The 22,755-nt window shown below is 38.0% G+C and overlaps 1 protein-coding gene across 2 annotated transcripts; it reads left to right on the top strand.

Moving 5' to 3' along the window:
- The first annotated feature begins 41 nt into the window (after positions 1-41).
- DUS4L (dihydrouridine synthase 4 like) lies at positions 42-21,255 on the top strand. 2 transcript variants are annotated; one of them, XM_037065865.1, is made up of 7 exons: positions 42-252; positions 10,541-10,677; positions 14,640-14,761; positions 16,779-16,896; positions 17,963-18,085; positions 18,829-19,055; positions 20,011-21,255. In XM_037065865.1, exons 2-7 carry the CDS (start codon positions 10,562-10,564, stop codon positions 20,256-20,258), a joined length of 954 nt encoding a protein of 317 aa, XP_036921760.1. In that variant the 5' UTR covers positions 42-252; positions 10,541-10,561; the 3' UTR covers positions 20,259-21,255. The 2 variants fall into 2 exon arrangements, with proteins under 2 accessions (XP_036921760.1, XP_036921761.1); XM_037065866.1 differs by lacking the exon at positions 42-252 and adding an exon at positions 4,283-5,010.
- Positions 21,256-22,755: the final 1,500 nt, after the last annotated feature.

Genomic DNA, 22,755 nt, shown 5'->3' with positions numbered 1-22,755 from the left:
GCGTACCGCCCCTCCCACGTAGTGACGCAAAATCCCGGCGCCGCCCGTTCGCCCCGCCCACGTCTTCGGACCAGCCTGGAGCCTTGACTTAATAGGTAGCAGCGGGCAGGATATTGGCCAAGAGCAGTGTTTGTCCCAGAGCAGGCGGTTGCAGAGGGTTTAGCCCACCCGGGAATCCGAAGCCGTGGGGCCGTCGATTTCTGCTGTCTCTCGCCGCGCCATTGGGGCTTGGGTGATTCCAGGGACGAAAAGGTGGGCGCCGGAACGTGGCCGCAGCAGTTACTGCTAGAGCAAGTATTTACCCTAAGAACAGGGGCTTCTTGGACGCCAGAGAGGAAAGAGAGGGTTTGTGGGTGTTTCGTTTGTGTTCCACGGGCCCCAGGTGGCGAGAGTTAGTTGTTATCCAACTTTCTCTGTCCCACTCCTTGATTCTCAATTCTGGGGAAAATGCTAGCGGGAAACGATCGGGAAGGAAAGTTCCCAAGGATGAATAATGAGAGTTAGGGAGAGCCGAGAGTGGATGAAAAATGAAGTTGTAGACTCAGTCTCTGTTCTGTGAGATCAGGACCAGTTTTTCTACTTCATCTACGTTTCACCCACGTGCTATGAATGATGCTTACTTCTTCATATTACAAACTGATAGATTTTCCATATCTTTTTTAAAAGATTTTATTTATTTATCATTAAAGAGGAAAGGAAGGAGAAAAGGAGAGAAACGTCAATGTATGGTTGACTGTCATGAGTCCCCTGCTGGGAACTGGCCTGCAACCCAGGCATGTGCCCTGACTGGGAATCGAACCGTGATCGTGTGGTTCGCAGGCCCCCGCTCAATCCACTGAGCTACACCAGCCAGGGCAGATTTTTCCATATCTTAACTAACAGTACTTTAGCTGTAAAATCAAATTCTTGTTGTCGTCCCCTCTGCTACATCTGCATTATTCATTAACCTAGATTTCTCCCAAGCTAAATACTAATTAATTAACAGGTCAGTCACGTATGCAGGAAGGTTTAAGCATGTCTTTATTTTTTAAAAAAGTATTACAGCCTTTCTTTTATGTACACAGAGATCCCAATTCAGAGCTATGTGGTTCTCTTGATTCTGCTGAGTGTTTCAGAAAGTGCAGTAATGGTATTTACCATGTGCTAAATGCTTTTCTGAGTACTTTATAAATGCATTTAATACTTAAAACAGCTCAAGTGATCAAGTCTCATGATGCACTGCATTATGCTTTGTCTTAGGTTTCTCCCTAATATAATTTCAAATGTGTGATTTGAAATTATATTTTGTGATTTGATTGAGATCACACCATGATCTCAATCATGGTGTGAATAGAATTGAGGGTTCAGAATGGAGGTCACACAAATTGAGGTTACACAATTGTCAAGAGCATTGTGCTCAGACTCAGGTTTCATGATCTATAATACACAAAATTTTAAATAATTCTTGAATGTTAATAAGCAGTATCTTTGAAATGTGAAATTTATTTGTCTTCCATTGGTGTTTACATTGAAAAATTTTAGAAAACTTACATAGTATTACTCATTCAGTGAAGAGTTTTGAGCCCCTACTGTACCTACCAGCATGAGTTTACAAACATAAGACTCAATTCATATTCTATCCCAAAGGAGCTGATGGGTAAGGGAGAGACATTTAAATACGCGGTTGAAGCAGGTGCTTTGTAGTGTATGGATTTATTTTCCCCTATGCTTGGTTGCACATTGAAATCACCTGGAGAGCTCTAAAAGTCCTAAGCGTCCTAAGCCCAAAGATAAATGTTTAATTGGTCTGGAATATGATTTGAGCAACCTGATTCTTAAAAACTCCCCATATCGTGCTAATCTACAACCATGGTTGAGAGCTACTGATTTATGAATTTATTAAACAAAATTACAAGAATGAATATGAATAAAATTGTTCTTGCGAAAGTCACTAATGACCTAGTTGCCATTGCACACTTTTTAGTCTTTACTTAAGTTTTCTATGATGTTTAAGATGCTTATCCCCTCCCTCCTTCGTAATACCCTCTCCTCTCTTGGTTTTCCAGTATGTCTTCAGGTTTCTTCTTCCCAGCTCCAGAGTTCATCTATATCTCCTTTGCATTCTTTTTCTCTTGTACTTAAATGTTAGTGTTTTGAAGGATCTCTTGCAAGCAAAACATCCTTGAGTGTTGTCTGTGTTTGTAGATTCACTTTATTATCTAAAGGTTAAAGACTCAGTCTATATTTTTAGCTTTTTCATGAGCACTATATCTATATGACCAATTAGGAAGCATCACCATCTGAATATCCATCCCATGAGCACCTCAAGTTCGTTGTGCTCAAATGTGAACTCATGTTTCTCTGCCAAAGTCTGTTTCTCCTTCTGGTTCTTTATCTCATTGATTCGAATTGCTATCCATCCAGAATTCTTTCTTCCTGTGTAACATGCATTGTCATAAAGTGCTTTCCACCTTCTAAATATTTTGCCAGTTTACTGTTATTTCTAAATAGCTCCTGAATTTGTTCTCTTTTCTCTATTCTCCCACAGTCCCAGATCAGAAACTTATGTATGGTCTGATCTACTATAATGGCCTCCTTACTGATTTTGCCAACATCTCTACCCCTTCCAGTGAAATCTTTCTAAATAAAAAATCTGATCTTGTCATTTCCCTGCTAAAAATTTTCAGTTACAACTAGTAACAAGGAGAGACAGCTTGTATAAAAATATGTGGTGCACTCATGGAAATGGGTTACATGCATATGTTAGCATGTTGAGTACTTATGTAAAAATCTCCCATGGAAGAGAAAAATTGGTTAAGAACCAAGGCCCTACTTCAGCGATTTTCAACCAGAGTGCCAGAAGAATTTTAAGATGCCTGACTATTTAGTCAAGGGCACTGACCTCTTTTCCCTTAGATTGTCAAGTTTAAAAAAAAATGGCAATAGCCAACACAATAGCCATATGGTATAAATGAATCAAAATTTACCTATTCTTCTTTGTCAGAGCAAAAAATATAGTCAGACCTCACATTCAGGTCTTGAATGTCTCTAAACTCGAGCAATTCAGTTCTCAAATAGCATTCCAAAACAAATTAAGTTCGAGAACCGAAGTCCCACTGTTTGGGGTTTGTTTTGGGTTTTCCCTTTGCTGGGCTGCAAGATTTTAATAATTCATGTATGACATGAGATGAAAAAGGTTGAAAATCAGTGCCTTGCATTGTGTAATCTAAAACACTCTTAACCTCTTATATAACATCTATTACTATCTAGGCTCTCTCACTCCCTAGTTCAGTTAGAACTCAAATAACACTGAGCAAGTAATGGTTCATTGAAAACACACAAGCACTTTGAAGCATCTGGTCTTACATGTGTTGTCTGTGGCTGGACACTCCCCCCAACTCCCACATAGTTACAACTCAAGCTTTCCTTCCTCCATTGTTGATGACTCCCACACTTCTCTAGACAATAACACAATGGTTAAATTGCGAGTGTGCGCCTGTGTGTTTCTGAGCTACATCTACCAGGAACTTAATATTTGTTGAATGAATAAATACATGTCCATGCCCTCAAAAACTCATGAAAAGATAGATAGGTGTTATTATACTCTATAAAAATAATTGTAAATACACATGATGATGTTACAGAGGAATGGGTGTAGTGGGTGAGTAAGATCATCTCTATCTGGGGTCCAAAAGACTGTCAGGAGCAGGGATTATGAGTATATACAGAGAGGGGCAATGAAGATGTGCTTAACAATTAATTAAAGGTACCACTTGGTTAACACGCTTGTGGGAGATGGAGAAGGAGAGAAAACCCTAGATTTCTAACTTGAGTGAGTAGGGGTAGACAGTGATGGTATAACCAAGATATGAAATGCAATAGAAGAAACAGGTTTGACTCATGAAAAGAACTATTTTGTTACTTATACTTTATATATGTTTCTTACATCATTCTAATGAATCTTTATTATAAAAAAGATAACAAAGTCAAGATGGTGGCAGAGGTAAGTGCGGTACTCGCCTACCCTCACAACCACATCAAAACACCACTAAACTACAAAGCAACCATTGTTAAGGACTGCCTAAAATCCAGCTGAATGGAAGTCCTATAAATAGTGAATTAAAGAACAAGCCACATCAAGACTGGTAGGAGGAATGGAGACTTGCACAGACTGGCCACACATCCATGTGTGGCAGATGAAAATTAGCCAGCCCAGGGTTTCAGTGCCGGAAAGAGAAGTCCACATAACTTCTGGCTGTAAAAAACAGTAGGGACGGAGGCTGAGGGAGACAGAGGGACACTAGAGTCCCAGGCAGTTCCTCTTAAGGGGTTCATGCACAGACGTACTCAAAATGACTCCATGTGAGCTCCAGCCATGGGCACCAACTTGAAAGGCACCAGACACATACAGGGAGGAAATCAGTTACCCGGCATCAGGGCAAAAACTGGGTCAGGAACAGCCATCTCCCAGACAGAAGTGCTAGCAGCAGAAGCCATTGTTCCTTTGATGAGCCCTCCCCACACAAAACCGGCAGGAGGCTGTATCTGAGATTCCAACAACCTGGCTAATACTGCTTGCCCCACCCTGGTGATTCCTCAAGGGCCCAGCTCACCCAGCTTTCAGACTGACCCAAACTGTTTCCAGTGCCTTTTTCATGCAAATAGCCTGTCTTGGCTTAGCCTGCAGACCTAACTAAAATCTCATACAAGCAGCATCTGGCCTCAGTGTGCTCTATACCTCTTGCTAAGTGGCCCCAGGCTTGGCACTAGTAGCAGCCAGGCTTGGGTTGTAGCTTGGCCTCACCTGTGCACCTCCAAACTCAGCACAACTGGCAGCTTTTTGCAGATCTTTTTATAGCTAATGCTGGGTGGCCCCGGCCAAAACGCAGATAGGAACTGAGCTTTGCCTACACCTCCTTGGAGACCCAGAACCAGTGGACAGCTTCAGATCACATTGAAGCACCACCACCAACCATCCACACAAGTGACACGCTGAGGGGAAGGACTCATCAGACACCAGAGCCCCATGAGGTAAGGCCTGTTCTGTGGAGTGGGCCCCTGCACAGCTGATCCTCCTGGTCTTTGCAGGTCAGTGTTTGGTGGTTGCAGGCAGTTCCTCTTGTAGCCAACCTGCTTGGGGATAAATCTTTCCCACTGATATGCCAACAACAATCAAGGCTTAACTGCAACAGGAGGATGTACACAGCCCACAGAGGGGGCACACCTTGAGTTCTTAGCTTGTGGGATTAGGAAAGCTGTGTCACTAAACCCCACACCCACTACATTAGGCCACCCTACCAAGCCTGGGAGACATAGCTCTATCTAATATATGGAAATGAATACAGAGAGGCAGCCAAAATGAAAAGACACGGAACAGAACTCAAAGAATTGAGCAGAATGGAAATGAGTAATCTACTTGATGCAGAGTTTCAAATACTGGTTATAAGATAAAAATGCTTAAGGAATTTAATGAGAACCTCAGTATAAAAAAGGACCAGTCAGAAATGAAGGAAACACTAACTGAAATGAAGACTAATTTACAGGGAATCAGGTAGAGTAGATAAAGCCAAAGATCAAATCAGTGATTTGAAATATAAGGAAGCAAAAAACACCTAATCAGAACAACAAAAAGAAAAAAGAATCCCCCTAAAAATGAGGATAGTGTGAGGAGCCTCTAGGACATCTTCAAGCATACCAACATTCACATCATGGGGGTGCCAGAAGAAGAGACGGCAAGAAACCCTATTTGAAAAAGTAATGATGGAAAACTTCCCTAACCTGGTGAAGGAAGAAAACATGCAAGTCCCAGAAGCACAGAGTCCCAAACAAGGTGAACTCAAAGAGCCCCACAATAAGACACATCATAATTACAACGCCAAAAGTTAAAGACAGAATCTTAAAAGCAGCAAGAGAAAAGCACTTAATTATCTACAGCAGAGCTCCCATAAAACTCAGCTGAGTCTGGACAGAAACTTTGCAGACCAGAAAGGACTGGCAAGAAGCAGTCAAAGGGATGAAAAACAAGGACCTACAACCAAGATTACTCTACCCAGAAAAGCTGTCATTTAAAATCAAAGGAAAATTAAAAAGCTTCCCAGACAAGAAAAAGTTATAGGAGTTCATCACCACCAAGCCAGTATTATATGAAATGTTCTTTAAAAAGAAAAAAAAAAGATAAAATATTCAAACAGCAAAATGGCAGTAATTACATGTCTATCAACAGTTGAATTTAAAAAACAAAGTAACCCTGGCCAGGTGGCTCAGTTCATTGGTGGACAATGGTCTTCTACACCAGCAAGTTGCTGGTTTGATCCCTAGTTGAGACACATATGGGAGGCAACCAATTGAGAATTCTTTCAAATCAATGTTCTCTTTCTTTCTCTTTCCCCCTAATTCCCCCTCCCTTCCTCTCTTTCAACTCTATTAAAAATAAGTACAAATTAAAGTAAAAAACAAACAAGTGGAACAGTAGAAGACTCAGAACATTTTGATGGTTGATAGGAGGGGTTAGGGGAGATGTGTGAAAAAGTGAAAAGATTAAGAAGTACAAATTGTTTATCACAGAGTAGTCATGGGGATGGAAAGTACAGCATAGGGAATATAGTCAATAAAATTCTAATAACCATTGATGGTGTCAGATGGGCACAAGATTTATCAGGATATTCACTTAGTTATGTAATGTCTAATCACTGGGATGTAGACCTGAGACTAATATAATGTACGTCAACTGTAATTGAAATATAAAAGGTCATTTTAAAAAGATAGTGAAAAGATAAGATGCTAATAACTTTGTCCACATTTTTATTAAGTTGGGCTTATTGAACAGTGGTTAGTAAAACTAGTTTATCATATTCTAACTATAAATTCCACCTAAGAAAATTACAGTGATTGGTTTATATTTAGGTTATATCTATACTTTCTGGATTAGCTAAATAAAAGCTTGCATGTTCATGAAGTCAGCCTTTCTAAAGTTGACCCATATCTGTTTCTAAGTTACTAAGGCCAAAAACTGAAATACGAAAAGAAGCTAACACTGTGAAGTTATAAGATTGTAAGTTATAAGATATAATATAGTGGCAACTGTAAAATACTGTTAACTGCCTAATTTAATCATTTGTACCTCTTTGGGCAGAAAAGTCATTTACTAGGCAATTATATATTTTTCATGAAATTTTCACTAGATAATACTACATTTAAATTTTTAGGAATAAGGGTGTTTTTTTCCTTTTGCCTTGTGATTCAGGTACAAGGAATATAATTTGATAATAAGAATAAACATTAAACATACCAGTCTATCTTTTGAAATACTAACTACTTAAAGTTGTTCAATTAATGCCATTTAAATTTCCTGGATAAAATAAGGTATTTCAAAGTGCCAGACATACATTTACAATATATAAAATGATGCCAGTCAAATTTCTTTGTTTATCATTGCCAAAAATTTATTTTTTAATGTTTTATTATGCCATTACAGTTGTCCCATTCCCCCCCTTCATTCCCCTCCACCCTCCACATCCACTCCCCATTCCACCCTTTTAGTTGATGTCCATGTGTCACAAGTTCTTTAGATTCTACATTTCCCATATTATTCTTGCCCTCCCCCCTGTCTATTTTCTGCCCGCCATCTATGCTACTTATTCTCTCTACCTTCTCCCCCTGCCACTCCTCTAATGCTAACCCTCCATGTGATCTCCATTTCTGCGGTTCTGCTCGTGATCTAGCTGCCCTCTTGGTTTGCCTTTGTTTTAGTGTGGTTGTTAATAACTGTGAGTTTGCTGTCCTTTCACTGTTCATATTTTTATCTTCTTTTTCTTAGATAAGTCCCTTTAACATTTCATATAAGGGCTTGGTGATGATGAACTCCTTGAGCTTGACCTTATCTGAGAAGCTTTATCTGCCCTTCCATTCTAAATGAAAGCTTTGCTGGATAGAGCAATCTTAGATGGAAGTCCTTGCCTTTCATGACTTGGAATACTTCCCTCCAGCTCCTTCTTGCCTGTAAGGTCTCTTTTGAGAAATCTGCTGACAGTCTGATGGGAACTCCTTTGTAGGTGACTGTCCCCTTATCTCTTGCTGCTTCTAGGATTCTCTCCTTCATTTTGGTCTTGGCTAATGTAATGATGATGTGCTTTGGTGTGTTCCTCTTTGGGTCCAACTTCTTTGGGGCTCTCTGAGCTTCCTGGATTTCCTGGAAGTCTATTTCCTTTTCCAGATTGGGGAAGTTCTCCTTTATTATTTGTTCAAATAAGGTTTCCACTTGTTGCTCTTCCTCTTCCCCTTCTGGTACCCCTATAATTCGAATGTTGGAACATTTAAAGATGTCCTGGAGGTTGGTTCCTAAGCTTCTCCTCATGTTTTTGAATTCTTGTTTCTTCATTGTTTTCTGTTTGGTTGTTTTTTTCTTCCTTCTGGTCCACTCCATTGATTTTAGTACCAGTTTCCTTCCCATCACTATTGTTTTTCTGTGCATTTTGCTTCATTTCACTTAGTTTAGCCTTCATTTGTTCATTTAATTTGTGATTAAAGTCAACCGGTTCTGTGAGCATCCTGATCACCAGTGTTTTGAACTGTGCAACTGATAGGTTGGCAATTTCTTGGTTGCTTAGACGTAATGGTTCTGGGGCTTTGAGCTGTTCTTCTTGAGCCATAATGTTTTAGTCTGTTCGTGCCTGTTATGCATGAGGGGCAGAGCCTTATGTGTTCACCAGGGTGGGGTGACCCAGTAGCTGGGTTGTGACACTGTGTGGCAGCGGGGTCAGAGAGGCGCAATGGCGTTTGCTCTCTCTCGGACCTCGGTCCCCTCTGCTGCTTCCTGCAAGCAAACCGGGACCCCCTGGTGCCAGCTCCTGGGTGTGTGGGTCTGTGCATCCTCCAGGACCCGGTGGGTCTCTCCAACAAACTCTCTGTGAGCCTGGGAGTTTCTCCCAGCACCTCAACCCCGAAAGTTTTTTCAATTGGTGCTTTTAGGCTTTATTTCCTAGCACTGGGGCCCTGAGTTGTGTGATCTATCTCACTGATAGATCTCACTGCTCACTCCTTTGCCTGGTTTATCCGCATGGGAATGTGTGACTGTGGTCAGCCAGCCCCCTTGTGCCCTCACTGGGTCTTCCTGTTGCCACCTCAGGTCTGGGATCTGCCAACTGCTGCCTGTGCTCCTGGGTTGGTCTGGCTGCTTTTTCCTGCACGACCCCTCTCCACCAGCCACTGACTCCACCCCTCTTACTGGTCTGGGTGAATGGTTCGTTGTTGTTGGACTTTGGTACAGTTTAATTTTCTTTCTGTTTTGGTTGGGTTCTGGTTTTTAAATATTTGTTGTTCATAAATTTGGTTGTGCGAGGAAGTACAGTGTTTCCACCTATGCCTCCATCTTGGCTGGAAGTCCAATCCTCATTGCCAAAAATTTAGATAAAAAATAACATGAGCCCTGCCTGGCATAGCTCAGTGGATTGAGTGCAGGTCTGCAAACCAAAGGATCGCGTTCAATTCCCAGTCAGGGCACATGCCTGGGTTGCAGGCCAGTTCCCAGCAGGGGACACATGAGAGGCAACCATACATTGATTCTCTCCTCCCCTTCCCTTCACTTCCCCTCTAAAGGTAAATAAATAAAATCTTTTTAAAAATAACATGAAAAGTTATGATAGGGTCTACTATGAAAGAAATCTTGTAGTTTTCCACTAATTGATCATTTATTAATTTGAGCAGAACACATTACTGTAATGAATTACGTATATAATTTTAAACCGTTAGTGTTTGATATAAACACAAATAATCTGTACAGAACATAAACATCATAATTTCCCATTGTGCTAAAAACTATCAGTGACTTGTAGAGGCAGAATTTTGTGGTGTCACATTTGATACTGTGAAAAGAAGTTAAGAAGATTTCTGATCCCACCCTGGCTCATGTGGCTCCATTAGAGCATCATCCTATACACCAAAAGGTTGCAAGTTCAATTTCCAGTCAGGGCACATACCTAGGTTGCGGATGTGGAAGACAACTCATCAATGTTTCTCTCTCTCATTAATGTTACCCACCTCTGCCTCTACCTCTCTCTCCCTTCCTCCCTCCTTTCCTTCCTCTCTTCCTTTCTCCCTTCCTTCCACTCTCTCTGTAAAAGCAAAGAAAATGAAAAAATATCCTCAGGCCCTGACTCATGTGGTTCAGTTGGTTGGGCATCAATCTACAAAATGAAATCCACAAAAGCGACATTGCTTGTTCAATTCCTGCGACATTGCTTGTTCAATTCCTGGTCAGGCACTTGCTGATTGCAGGTTTTTCCCCAGTGGGGGCACACATATGAGAGGCAGCCAGTCGGTGTTCCTCTCTCATCAATGTTTCTTTTTTCCCTCTCTTTCTCCCTTCCCCTCTTTATAAAGATAAGTAAATAAAGTCTTTAAGAAAGCAAAAAGGATTTTAAAAATGTTCTCAGGTGAAGATAAAAAAGGAAAGCTTTCCAATCCCACAAGCCTAATGAAAAATGTATGAAATTATTAGAATGATAGGAATCCATATAATGAAAGGTAACTTTTCTCTATGTAAACCGATTGGTTTTTTTTTCAGATTTCAAACAAACCTGTGTCTATGAAGAACGACTGCATACAAACCACAGTATGTGAAAAAAGAAAAAAAGATCCAATAGAAATGTTTCATTCTGGGCAGCTGGTAAAAGTCTCTGCCCCAATGGTTCGATATTCAAAGTAAGTATTGTTAAATGGTGATTTCCTTTTTATGCTCTGATGTTTTAAATAATCACCTTACCACATGGCATCTTCAAACACCAAGCTTTGGGATCTGAACTTGGCTTGGGCCACTTGCCAAGTGTGTATGTGGCACTGAATAAATAATTAACCTCTCCAAGCTTGATTTTTAGATCTGTAAAAATGGTAGTGCCTATAGCTCCCACCTATAAAGATATGATGGATATAAAATAAATAAAAACATTCATGCACAGGTTTTTTGTGTAAGCATGTCTTCATTTAATCTAGGACAATTCCCCAGGACTGCATTTCCTGGGTCATGTGGTAGTTACACCCGTTTGCTTTTTTAAGAAACTGCTGGACTTTCTAGGGTGGCTGCACTGTTTTAGGCTCCAACCAACAATATATGAGGGATCTGGTTTCCTCTCCTCCTGCTCACCAACTTTTGATAATGTCATTGTATTTTAGCCCCACTGATAGGTTTGCAGTGATATTTCATGGTTTTTTTGATTCCTACTTCCTGTGTGTGTAATGACATTGAACATCTTTTCATGTTCTTCTTTGCCATCTGCGTATTATTGAAGAAATGTCTATGTCTTTTGCTAATATTCTAATTGTTTGCTTTTTGATTATTGAGTTGGTTTTTTAAATTTTTTAATTGTGGTAAGATACATGTAACTCAAAATTTACTGTTTTAAACATTTGTAAGTGTACAGCTCAGTACTGTGAAATACCTTCATATTGTTTTGCATCCAATCACTTTTCATCTTATAAAACTGCACCTCTATACCCATTAAGCAGTAACCCCCCATTCCCTGTTCCCCCAGCTTCTGGCAGCCTCCACTTTCTCCCTCTGTGAATTTGACTTGTCTATATGTAAAACTTCATAGAAGTAGAATTACATCATATTTTTCTTTTTGAGACTAGCTTATTTCACTTAGCATAATATCTTTAAGGTTCATCCATGTTGTAGCATGTATCAAAATTTCCTTTTTAAGGCTGAATGAGATTTCATTGTATGTATATACCACATTTTGTTTATTCATTTATTAATGAACACTTGGGTCACCATAGTTTGGCTTTTGCCAAAAGTTTGCTGCTATGAATATGGATGTATAAATACGTCTTTGAGACCCTGTTTTTAATTCTTCAGGGTATTTGCCCAGAAGTGGAATTGCTGGATCATATGGAAATTCTGTTTTTAGGTTTAGAGGAAATCCCATATTGTTTTTCATAGTGGCTGGACCATTTTAGATCCCCACTCTCAAGTGCACAGGAGTCTGATGTATCAACATCATCAGCAACACTGTTTTTGTTTTTATGATAGTCATCCTAATGGATATGAAGTAGTATCTCACTGTGGTTTTGATTTGTACTTAGATAGCAGTGTTGAGCACCTTTTAATGTTCTTTTGGTTGTTTGTATGTCTTCTCTGGAGAAATGTCTATTCAAGTTTTTTGCCTATTTGGAGTCAGGTTGTTTGTTCTTTTGTTTTTGAATTTTTGTTTACTATTGAGTTTTGAGTTTTCTATATATTCTAGATACTACCCTTATCAGATATGTGGTTTGCAAATATTTTCTCCCAGTATGTAGCTTATATTTTCATCTTCTTAATTGTCTTTTGCAGAACAAAAGATTTTTATTTAGTGATTAAATCTAATCTATCAATTGTTTCTTTTGTAAATTGTGCTTTTGGTGTGAAGTGTAACAAATCTTTGTGTAGCTCTAGATTCTAAAGATTTTCTACTGTTTTTTTCTCTAAAGTCTTAATAACTTTATGTTTTACATTTAAATCCACAATCAATTTTGAGTTATTTTTTGTAGGTGTGAGGCTTAGTTAAGGTTCATTTTCTTTGCCTATGGACATCTAATTACTTCAGTACCATTTATGGAAAAGGCTGTCTTTCCACTGTTGAATTATGTTTGCATTTTTGTCAAAAATTAGTGGGGCATGCTTGTATCGCTCCATATCTCGATTCTCTATTCTTGTTCTGTTGATCTCTATGTGTATTCCTCCACCAGCACCACAGTCTTTATCATTAGGTGTATAATAAATATTGAAATCAGGTAGACTTAGTCTGCCTCTCACTTTTCTTTTGTTCTCAAATTTGTTTTAGCTATTGTAGTTCATTTGCCAGCCTAAACTGTATGATGATCTTGGTCAGTATGTACAAAATATCTTGAGGGAATCTTCATAAGAATTCTGTTAAATATTCATATCAACTTTGAGGGAATTAAATTCCTTACTATGCTGTCTCACCCAACTCATGAATACAGTATGTTAAGATTTATTTAGATTTTGTTTGATTTCTTTCATTGGTGGTGTATAATGTTCAGCATGTAAGTTTCATATGTTTTTTGTTAAACTTATACCAAATTTTTGAGTGATTGTAAATGGTATTATACTTTTAATTTCAGTGTCCATGTGTTAATCGCTAGTAGATAGAAATAAAAATTATTTTCATATGTTAATCTTGTATCTGGAAACTTGAATTCACTTTTCAGTTCTAGGAGAGATTTTTGGTAAATCCTTTGGAATTATATATGTAAACAATCATATCATTTGCAAATAAGGACAATTTTACTTCTTTCTTTCCATCATATGCCTTTTGGGTTTTTTTTTTTATTCCTTATTACACTGACTAGAATTTCTAGCACTATTTTAAATAAGAATGATGAGAGGAGACATCTTTGCCTTCTTTAAATTTATTTATTTAAAAAAATTTAATTTTAATTTAATCTTTATTGTATTTTTTCCATTTCCCTTTTTCTGAATCTAGAGGGTCATTACCTTATACTTTACCTTAAAGTATAATGTTAGCTGTAGGACCTTTTGTGGGTGTTCTTTATCAAGTTAAGAAAGATCCCTTCTATTCCTGTTTTTCTGTAATTTTTTATCATGAATGAGTTATTCTATCAAATGTTTTTTCTGCATCAATTGATATAATATGATTTTTTTCTTTAGCCTGTTGATACAGCGGATTACATTGATTCTGAGTATTGAATCAGTGAGTATTGATTCAAAAACAGTATCTGTTTTTGTTTTTTTCTGACACCACTACAGCAGGGGAAAGATAAGGTACCACCTCATCACAATCAGGTGGAGGAGGAAACCCAGTTTCCACCACTTGTCTCCTTTCACAGTCTGAGGGCAGGGGTCTCCTCGTTGCTGTGGAGCCGGAGTGAGAGTTCCGGCTCCCCATGGAATGGGTGGCCTGGTAGCTACTGGGCAGTGATGAAAGTGCTGGCTCTTCATGGTGCAGACTCTGGTACTACTCCTAGTGCAGGGAGGAGGGTGCCTCACTGCTACTGGGTTGGTGTGGGGGTCCAGGCTCCCCGTGAGGTCTCCTCTGATGCCACAAGGGACACATCATTACTTGCAAGCTGGGATCAAAGTCCTAACTGCTTACCTGGCCTTTTCTGATACTACCTTGGAGGGGTGTTAGAGAACATTGTTACAGCCTTGGAATGGTAGAAATCTAGGCTCCCACTCACCTTTGCAGAGGTGGAACTGTAACTTTTCTTTTTCCTCAGTGTTTGGTTGGGTAGAGCTGCTATTTAAAGTTTTCTATTTTGTTAGGCTGCCCCTTCCCTGGCTGTTTGGTTAGGGAGAGCAAACTTTTGTTGGGACTGTTTTGTCTGCACCCAGTGCTGGCTTCTTGAGCTCTAGGGAATTTGAGGGAAAAAGAAAACCCAGGGAACTCACTATTTTAATTCCTCAGGTCCCAAGGTCACTGTCTTAACTCTCTTCTCTCCACCTTTCGGAGTTTTCTTCATTTTACATATAACATCCAGGATTTTTAGTTACACTAAGCACAAAGTACAGGGAAAAGTACATCTCCATCTTCCCATGGGCAGAACTTTCCTTTAACAAATATTTAACAATTAACTGAATTAAACATGGAAGTACATATGATTGTGGTAATTTCTAAATGCCTAATTAAAGTCTTACCCATTTACAGGTTGGCTTTTAGAACACTAGTCAGAAAGTACAGTTGTGACCTGTGCTATACACCAATGATAGTTGCTGCTGATTTTGTCAGATCCGTAAAAGCCAGAGACAGTGAATTTACCACAAACCAAGGTATGTGAAACTCAGAGTTTGCTGACTTGGCAGAATTTAAAAAGGAAAGAACTCAACCATCTTGTCTAATCAGAGGCAACAAATTCCAAGATTTTATTTTAAAGTATTTTAGTTTTTTTATGTTTTTAATATGTCTCTTTTTAAGTCTTTTTGCTGAGTGTCTTCAAACTTTGGATGGCATACAAAGTGTAAGGTCAGCCTTCCCTGTGGCCCCCTTCCCTCTCCTGGCCTCTTCGATTAAATTCCTATCACAGTGCCTCTAGTCTTGTCCCATGGCAGACTGTCCCCCCAACAGCCCAAAGGGACCTTTCTAAAACGTAAATTTCATCACATCTCTTAGATATCTCATTGCCTTAAGCAGTGATTCTTAAAATGAGCTCCAGACCAGGAACATCAGCATCATCTGGAAATTTGTGAGAACTGGAAATTCCCAGGCTCCACTCCAGGCCAACTGAATCAGAAACTCGGGGTATGTGGTCCAGCCATCTGTTTTAAAATGCCCTCCAGATGATTCTAAGCTTGCTAAAGATTGAGAACCACTGACCTAAAGTAAAATTCTAGCACCTGTGAATAATATATAACATTTTTCATGATCTAGTCCTAAATACATCTGCAGCTTTAGCTTTCATTAGTTTTTCTCCAGAGCCCACTGACTTTGTTATTCACAAATACTAAGTCAATTGAAGTCCTTGAATATGCCCTATTCTCTCATCCTTCTCTACCTCGAACATCCTTCTCAGTCATGTCAATCCCCTATGTCCCCATTTCTCTGCCAAATGACTGTTAATGCTTCCTAATCCAGCTCTCGAATTCTGTGGCCAAGTTCATTTCCTGATCACCCTCCACTCATTCTTTATGCACAGGCTTTATGTTGTACTGAATCCTGCTGTGTTATAATTTCCTCTTTAAATAACTGTCTCTCCTGCTAGACTGTGGACTCCTTGAGACCTGGAACTCTTTCTTACTGACTTGTATCCTCCACTTCTAGCACAGTGTTGGAAATACATTAGACCCATAAAGGAATGTAGCTCTCTTGAGTTGCAGAGGAAAACACACCCTACATCCTCAGGAGAAAGCAAATTCTCTGATCCCGTGATAATTCTATAAATGGTGGAACTACAGAAATCTGCATTTTGGCAAACACACAGTAAATCTCATACAGGTAGTCATCAAAAAGTCTTTAGAAAAATTAAAATACATCTATTTGGAGTTTCTAACACTAACCAAAAGATGAAAAAGTATTGTCCTTAAAACCTAGGAAAGCCCAGATACATTTAGCAATATTGAAATTTAAACTTTTATATGTAAAAAAGCACAAATATACTCAAAGGCAAACTAAAACTGGGGAAATATTTTTCATATTTTTATACTTATGATAGTCAATTTCATTACTTTAAAAATTAAATAATAAAAAAATAGGAACTAAAAGAAAAGTTGTGCATAGAAAAATGTTCAAAGAATATGGAAGGTCCAAGATCAAAATATTACATGCTCATTGGCCTAGGAGTTTACCCAATGAGTATACTCAACAGCATGTGTGTAAGAGCATCCTCACCACAGTGCTTGCAGGGGCCACAAATGAAAAACTAGAAGTATGCTGTGGGATTCATCTGCACACATTGGAATATGCCTCTAAAAATAAGGAAATAAGTCTCCCAGATGCATCAGATTTAAAAGAAAGCAGTAGACATAGCAATGTATGTAGAATGTGCACATTTGTTTAAATTTTACGGGTATACATAAAATTGTTCTGGAATACAATAACTAGTTCTTACCATTGGAAAAGGGGTCTGTCAACAGTGTCATACTTTTCATTTTACAAAACTTTATACTGTTGAGTTTCTACTGAATGTAAATTGTTTTTAATTTAAAATATTTAAAGTTATTTTGATGCTATCTTGTTCGAAGAGATACATTTCTTAGGCTAAAAAAGTTATTTTATATTGTACAAACACTAGAGTTTGGTATCATGCATGTGTTTCTGTGAATTTTAATGTTGAACTATTTGTTTTATCAGGTGATTGCCCACTGATTGTTCAGTTTGCTGCTAATGATGCGAAACTTTTATCTGATGCTGCTCGTATAGTTTGTCCTTATGCAAATGGAATAGACATTAACTGTGGTTGCCCTCAGAGGTAAAGCTCAAAGAAGTTGGAAGAATTTTCCATAAAGATTAGAAAAAAAACAATGTGACATGGTAAACTCTTTTTTTAGTTTTCCAAGAATTAAAACATAAGGAAAATAGAGTTAAAGCTCTTGGGCTCTAAATAAAAAGCAAGAAAAAATAAGGAAAGATTATTTAGGAACATATATGCAGTAGTAGGTTCTGATGGCTAAAACAGTGTGTGGACTCTGGACGACTGTTTTAGCTTACCTCACCGTTAGAATTGTTTTATTCTGTGGATCTGCCTTGAACCTCATCCATAAGTATTTACTGAGATGCTAATGTTTATAGTAATTTCTTAAAGGTATTTTTTACTCCCATGTCAGCTATCCTTGGTTTAGAGACTATGATTCTGTGATTTAGGAGCTCACCATTTATTTTCTCCTAATTAATTTTTTTATAAAATACCTTCTTGTAATATACTTTTTTCTATACCACAGTTATTTGGTTGATTCTGAATAATTAGGTATCAATAGATATACTTAATTTGACAATAATATCCCTATGTTTCTGACATTGTACTAAATTATCTGGCAGTAATTCAAAATGTGTCCAAATAATAAAATCAAGGTTTTAAGTAGAGCATAATCCAAATTAGATTAGACATATTTGTATACTCATTAGGAGAGTTAAATAAGCTGTTTACTGGTATTGGAATGCTGTAAGCCAAAATTCTCTCTCTACTGTTAAGACTAATAAAATCTCTTGTTATATACAATAAACATCAAATTAGAAATTTTAAAAATCTGAAATAATTGCAGTTAATTACAAATTCTTAAATCTGTTTTGGTTGAATTAATGCTAATTTAACTTTCTCACTTGCCAATGAAAACCATTTCCCCTAAGTACTTTTTGGTCTGGGAACATGTTTACCTAATCTTAAGTTGATCCACTTAGAAATGTTGGGTTTATGAATTGTAAAAATCTGATCCCGCTCCAGATTGCTACACAGAGAAACAGATGCATTTACAGTGCCTTTAGAATTATATCTTCTCTTCAACTACTTACAATTTATTTGTTGTGTTGGCTTTATAAAGGTGGGCAATGGCAGATGGTTATGGAGCTTGCTTAATAAACAAACCAGAGCTTGTTCAAGATATGGTGAAACAAGTAAGAAATCAAGTGGAAAACCCCAGATTTTCAGTATCTATTAAAATAAGGTAAAGACAATATTTTAATCTATTAACAGGTAGGTAATTCTTAGGAAATAAAAGAGTATTCCTTCCATCTGGGGTTCATATCCTTAATTTGTAGCTGGGTATATGGAAATATTGAAACAAGATACTTAGCAAATGGATATATACCTTAATTTTTATTTATAATCCAAAACAACTTCATCTTTGTATTTTTTTAACAGAAATGAAAATATCCCTTTATCATTAAAAACTTTTGCTGGAAAGAAACCCTCAACTTTCTCTATGTACTATGTAACTAATGCTAAGAAACATTCCTGGTACCAAGAGTAGAAAATAGGAATGGTATTTGCACCGAAAATTCCACAGTGAAAAGAAAATAAACCAGGAATGAGTTTTTCGGTGACAAATTAAACACGTGTTTCGAGATAAAGTGGTATATTCCCCCACTTTGGGGTGAGGTGTGTACAGCAGATATTGGGATAGCATCTTTCAGTTCATGTGTGACAGGATTTGAATGACTGAGTTACAAAAGCCAAGGAGGAGGAGCACTAGGTAGGATAAAACTTGTCATTCTGTTGTTCCCAGTAGCAAAATAGCTAAATTTGAAATCTTAAATGGGAACTGATCCCTGAATAAAAAACCTTAGTGATAGTGGAATGTAGTGATAATATGATACAGCAAAACTAACTAAATGTTTTATATGAAATATTATTAATTTTAGCTTTGACTTATTTGCTATAAAAAGGGCTATAATTTTGAAATTATAGGATCCATGATGATCTGACAAGAACTGTAGATCTTTGTCGAAAGGCTGAAGCAACGGGTGTTTCCTGGATTACAGTCCACGGGAGAACTGCTGAAGAAAGACATCAACCAGTTCACTATGAAGCCATTAAAATAATTAAGGAAAATATATCTATACCTGTTATTGCTAATGGAGACATCAGAAGCTTAAAAGAAGCAGAAAATGTATGGCATATTACTGGGACAGATGGTAAGAAATAAGTACTTGAATGTCTGACTTTTAACTAGCAAAGAAAGTTGGGATGGGAGAATCATGTTAATGTTTTCATTGTCTTTCTTTAAAAACAATAGATTATTATTTTTTTAATCTTCACCTGAGGACATGCTTATTGACTTTAGAGAGAAGGGAAGGGAGGGAGGAAGAAAGGGGGAGAAACATCGATTGGTTGCCTTTAATACACACTTCGGACTCAGGGTTAAACCCACAGCCTAGGCATGTGCCTTGACCTCAAATCAAACCCCTAACCCTTCTATTGAGGGAACAGTGCCCAACCAACTGAGCCACACTGGCCAGGGTGGAAACAATAAATTGTTTTAATTGGAGTAGATTTAGTTACTTTACTGCCAGCATCATATTGAGTGAATGGCAGTTAAGAATCTTCCAGATAGGCTATTTGTAAAATAGAACACTTAAACTAGAATTAAGAGTTAGTGACACAAGAGTAGTCATAGAAACCAAAAGACTCCCAGACTGCTATGGGGTTTCATTATCCTCTTAAAGTACTGGCATACCAAGCCCTGTGATAACCTATTGCCAAGGGGGAGAATACAGACAAACTTAACTTCAAGCAAGTCCAATTTATGACAGTTTGGATTTACCCTTAACAAAAACCTTCAAGATTAATTAATGTAGAAGTCTTAATAAAATAAGGAATACTTGTAAATTTAAACTTTCTGGGTTTACTGTCAAAATAAATTGTATTATAATCGAATTAAACAGACTAATATAAGAGCATTGTAAAACCTTGTAATACTACTTTTTTTCAAATTTTTTATTTTAATTGTTGTTCAAGTACACTTTTCTGTCTTTTACTTCCATCCCAGCCCACCCCCCTATTTTTTTTTAATATTCTGTTTGTTTGAGTTTGACCTTATAACTGTGAATTCTTAATGTATGGATAAATGTGATGTGCTTTAATTTGTAGGTGTGATGGTTGCAAGAGGACTCTTAGCAAACCCGGCTATGTTTGCTGGATATGAGGAAACCCCTCTGAAATGCATCTGGGACTGGGTTGACCTTGCTCTTGAACTTGGAACTCCTTATATGTGTTTCCATCAACACTTAATGTACATGATGGAAAAGATAACTTCAAGGCAAGAGAAAAGAGTTTTTAATGCTTTGTCAAGCACAACAGCAGTCTTAGATTACCTAACAGACCATTATGGGATTTGACTGGACTTCCTAAGTTATTTTAATATATACTTTAAAGGAAGTGTGTTTAACATTTTTATATTAAATAAAACTTTTCACTTTAATACTAAAAGTATGACTCATACAGTATCTCTAAGTTAACATGAAGTATTGTTACCAAACAGTACTTAGGGTTCTGCTGCCTCCCACCACCCTCTAGACAAAAATTCCAGAGGCAGAGGTTTAGTGATGAAGGAGAGGAATCTTTATTCCAACATAATTACTTAAGCCTATCAAATCACAGCTTTAATCACTTAAGCCTATCAGTTAAGACTAAACTTTAACACCTGAGTTCTCCTATGTTTCCCTGTTTTTGTTTCTATAGGGTTAGTTTACAAACTAAAAACAACATAATACACAAAAACTACACATTTTTGGAAGAATGGCTGACTTCTACCTCAGAGCCTGTACCCTCTAGAACATCCAAAGAGTAAAACTGCCATCCTTTGCCAGGCCAGCCTGATCCTAGGCTCTGCCCAGAGTTCTTTCCCATACAAAATACTGTCCTTGGGAAATGCAGGCAGCTGCAGCACTATCATTCAAGCATCCTTGAGGAGGAAGAGCCAGAGCCTGAGAGAGAGCCAGCTCTCTATTTCCATTGGCTCTGGAGGCATTTAGCTCAATCAATCCAGTCCTGGACTGCAGTCCACAATTGCTTCAGCAAACTCCTCCTGTGTCCCCTCCTACTTCTCCCTAGTGATCTGAGTTATCTTAATTATCGGTCTGTATTAGTCTGTTATTAATGAGAAAAAGTGCAGAGAAGTGACAGAACGAAAGCCAACTTTTGTAAAATGAAAAGAAACAAGACATTCTGTATAAAGTTGCATTAGGGGATTAGATTAAAAGTTCAAATTGGAAAAACACACTGTACTTCCTAATTTGTGAATTACACACCCCAGACTATTTAAATTGCATGTACCTGAATTTAATTAGATATGTTTTCTATAATTTAAAACTAAGTTCTCATTAAGCTTTAAATGATATTAAACTTGTTACATTTCAAACCTCTGTATCAGCAGTTTTTAACCAGCATGCCACTTCACACTGGTGTGCCAAAGGATTTCTAAAATATGCAATACCTGATTATTTAGTGGGGCACGGACCTCCTTCCCTTAGATTGTCATATAAAAAAAAGACAACAGCCAGCACAATAGCCGTCAGGTGTGAATGAATCAAAATTATACCTATCTTTTTTACGTCAGATCAGCAAAACGTTCTTATGGTGTGCCACAGAGTTTTAATAAATAGTTCATGTGTGATGTGAAATGACAAAAGGATGAAAATCACTGGTCTAGATCTTTAGAAGGTTGAAAGGCTGATAACTATAAACACCTAAACTAGTATCAATTTTACTCCCCCACATTTTAAGTATAAAAAATGTGGTAGCTAATCTGAAAATGGTTATATATTTCAAACATTTCCTGAAGAATAGTAACCAGGTTTTATTTTTAACTTAAAAACCTAAATTTCAGATTCTGTTTTTTTAGTGGTGGTATTTTTATGCCTCCCAGCAGTTGATAATAATTTTAACCTTAAAGTTCCATGTTTGGGAAATGTTACCAATAGAATTTTGTTATTGGGGAATGTGCTACTGCATGAATACCTCAGGTAAAATAAAACAGCTCCATAATCAAGGTATTGGTTTATGTTACTAACATGAAAACTTGCAAAAGGAGACAATTATCCAAAACTTCTTAATTCAAGAGTTTGGGAATATAACATTAATCAATTTTAATATAAGCACTGTTCTCATTTTTTTCTCAGGTGCATTCTCCTTTCATTTTTCAGTTACTGGATTTTTTTTAATGCTCACCAGAGGATATACTTACTGATTCGGGAATGGAAGCAGAGACGCTCCAACCAACTAAGCCACATGGGGCCAGGGCTCAGTTACTATATTTTTAAAGATAACTGCCTTTTTCATTTGATAGGAGTGGTATTGTCACCAGCATATATTCCTGATAGTTTTTCCTATAAGTCAGCAGGGCAACTACTCAGTTAGCAGCCTGCTGAGCAGCCCCCCACCAAAGAATAGACAGGAGTCATACGTAGTAACTATGCTCTTCAGTCAGCTGTTTATTGAATGCAGGGTCACTCAAAGTAGAACATCAACATACATGAACATCCTACTCATACTCTAACAATCTAAGAAAAATATTACACACACACAGAGCAATCAATGGGGGCTAAAAAACTGGTCTCAGAGTCTCAGTCTGCAGGTCTGGGAGACAGCACAGTGGGCAAGGGAGTTGTCAGCATCTTGCAAGGAATGATCTTCAGAGCCAGATGGGCAGGCAGCAGGGGCAGGTGAAGTCCTCAGTAGAGCAGAGCAGGACCTCCAGTGGCCCATGCCAAGGGACGTCATTGTGGAGTGGAGTGGAGCAGCACCGAGCCCCATTGTGGTGTGTGGGGCTCGGCTATCTCCACAGTGGTCTGGAACCTGCCTCAATTATACCTTGAAAGTGGTGTACTCTACCCT

This window comes from Sturnira hondurensis, unplaced genomic scaffold, assembly GCF_014824575.4.
Source record: "Sturnira hondurensis isolate 20B ecotype Veracruz unplaced genomic scaffold, ASM1482457v3 Scaffold0016273, whole genome shotgun sequence".
NCBI lineage: Eukaryota > Metazoa > Chordata > Mammalia > Chiroptera > Phyllostomidae > Sturnira > Sturnira hondurensis.
The sequence above is the reverse complement of the archived record's forward strand: the minus strand, read 5'-3'. Positions and strand labels throughout refer to the sequence as shown.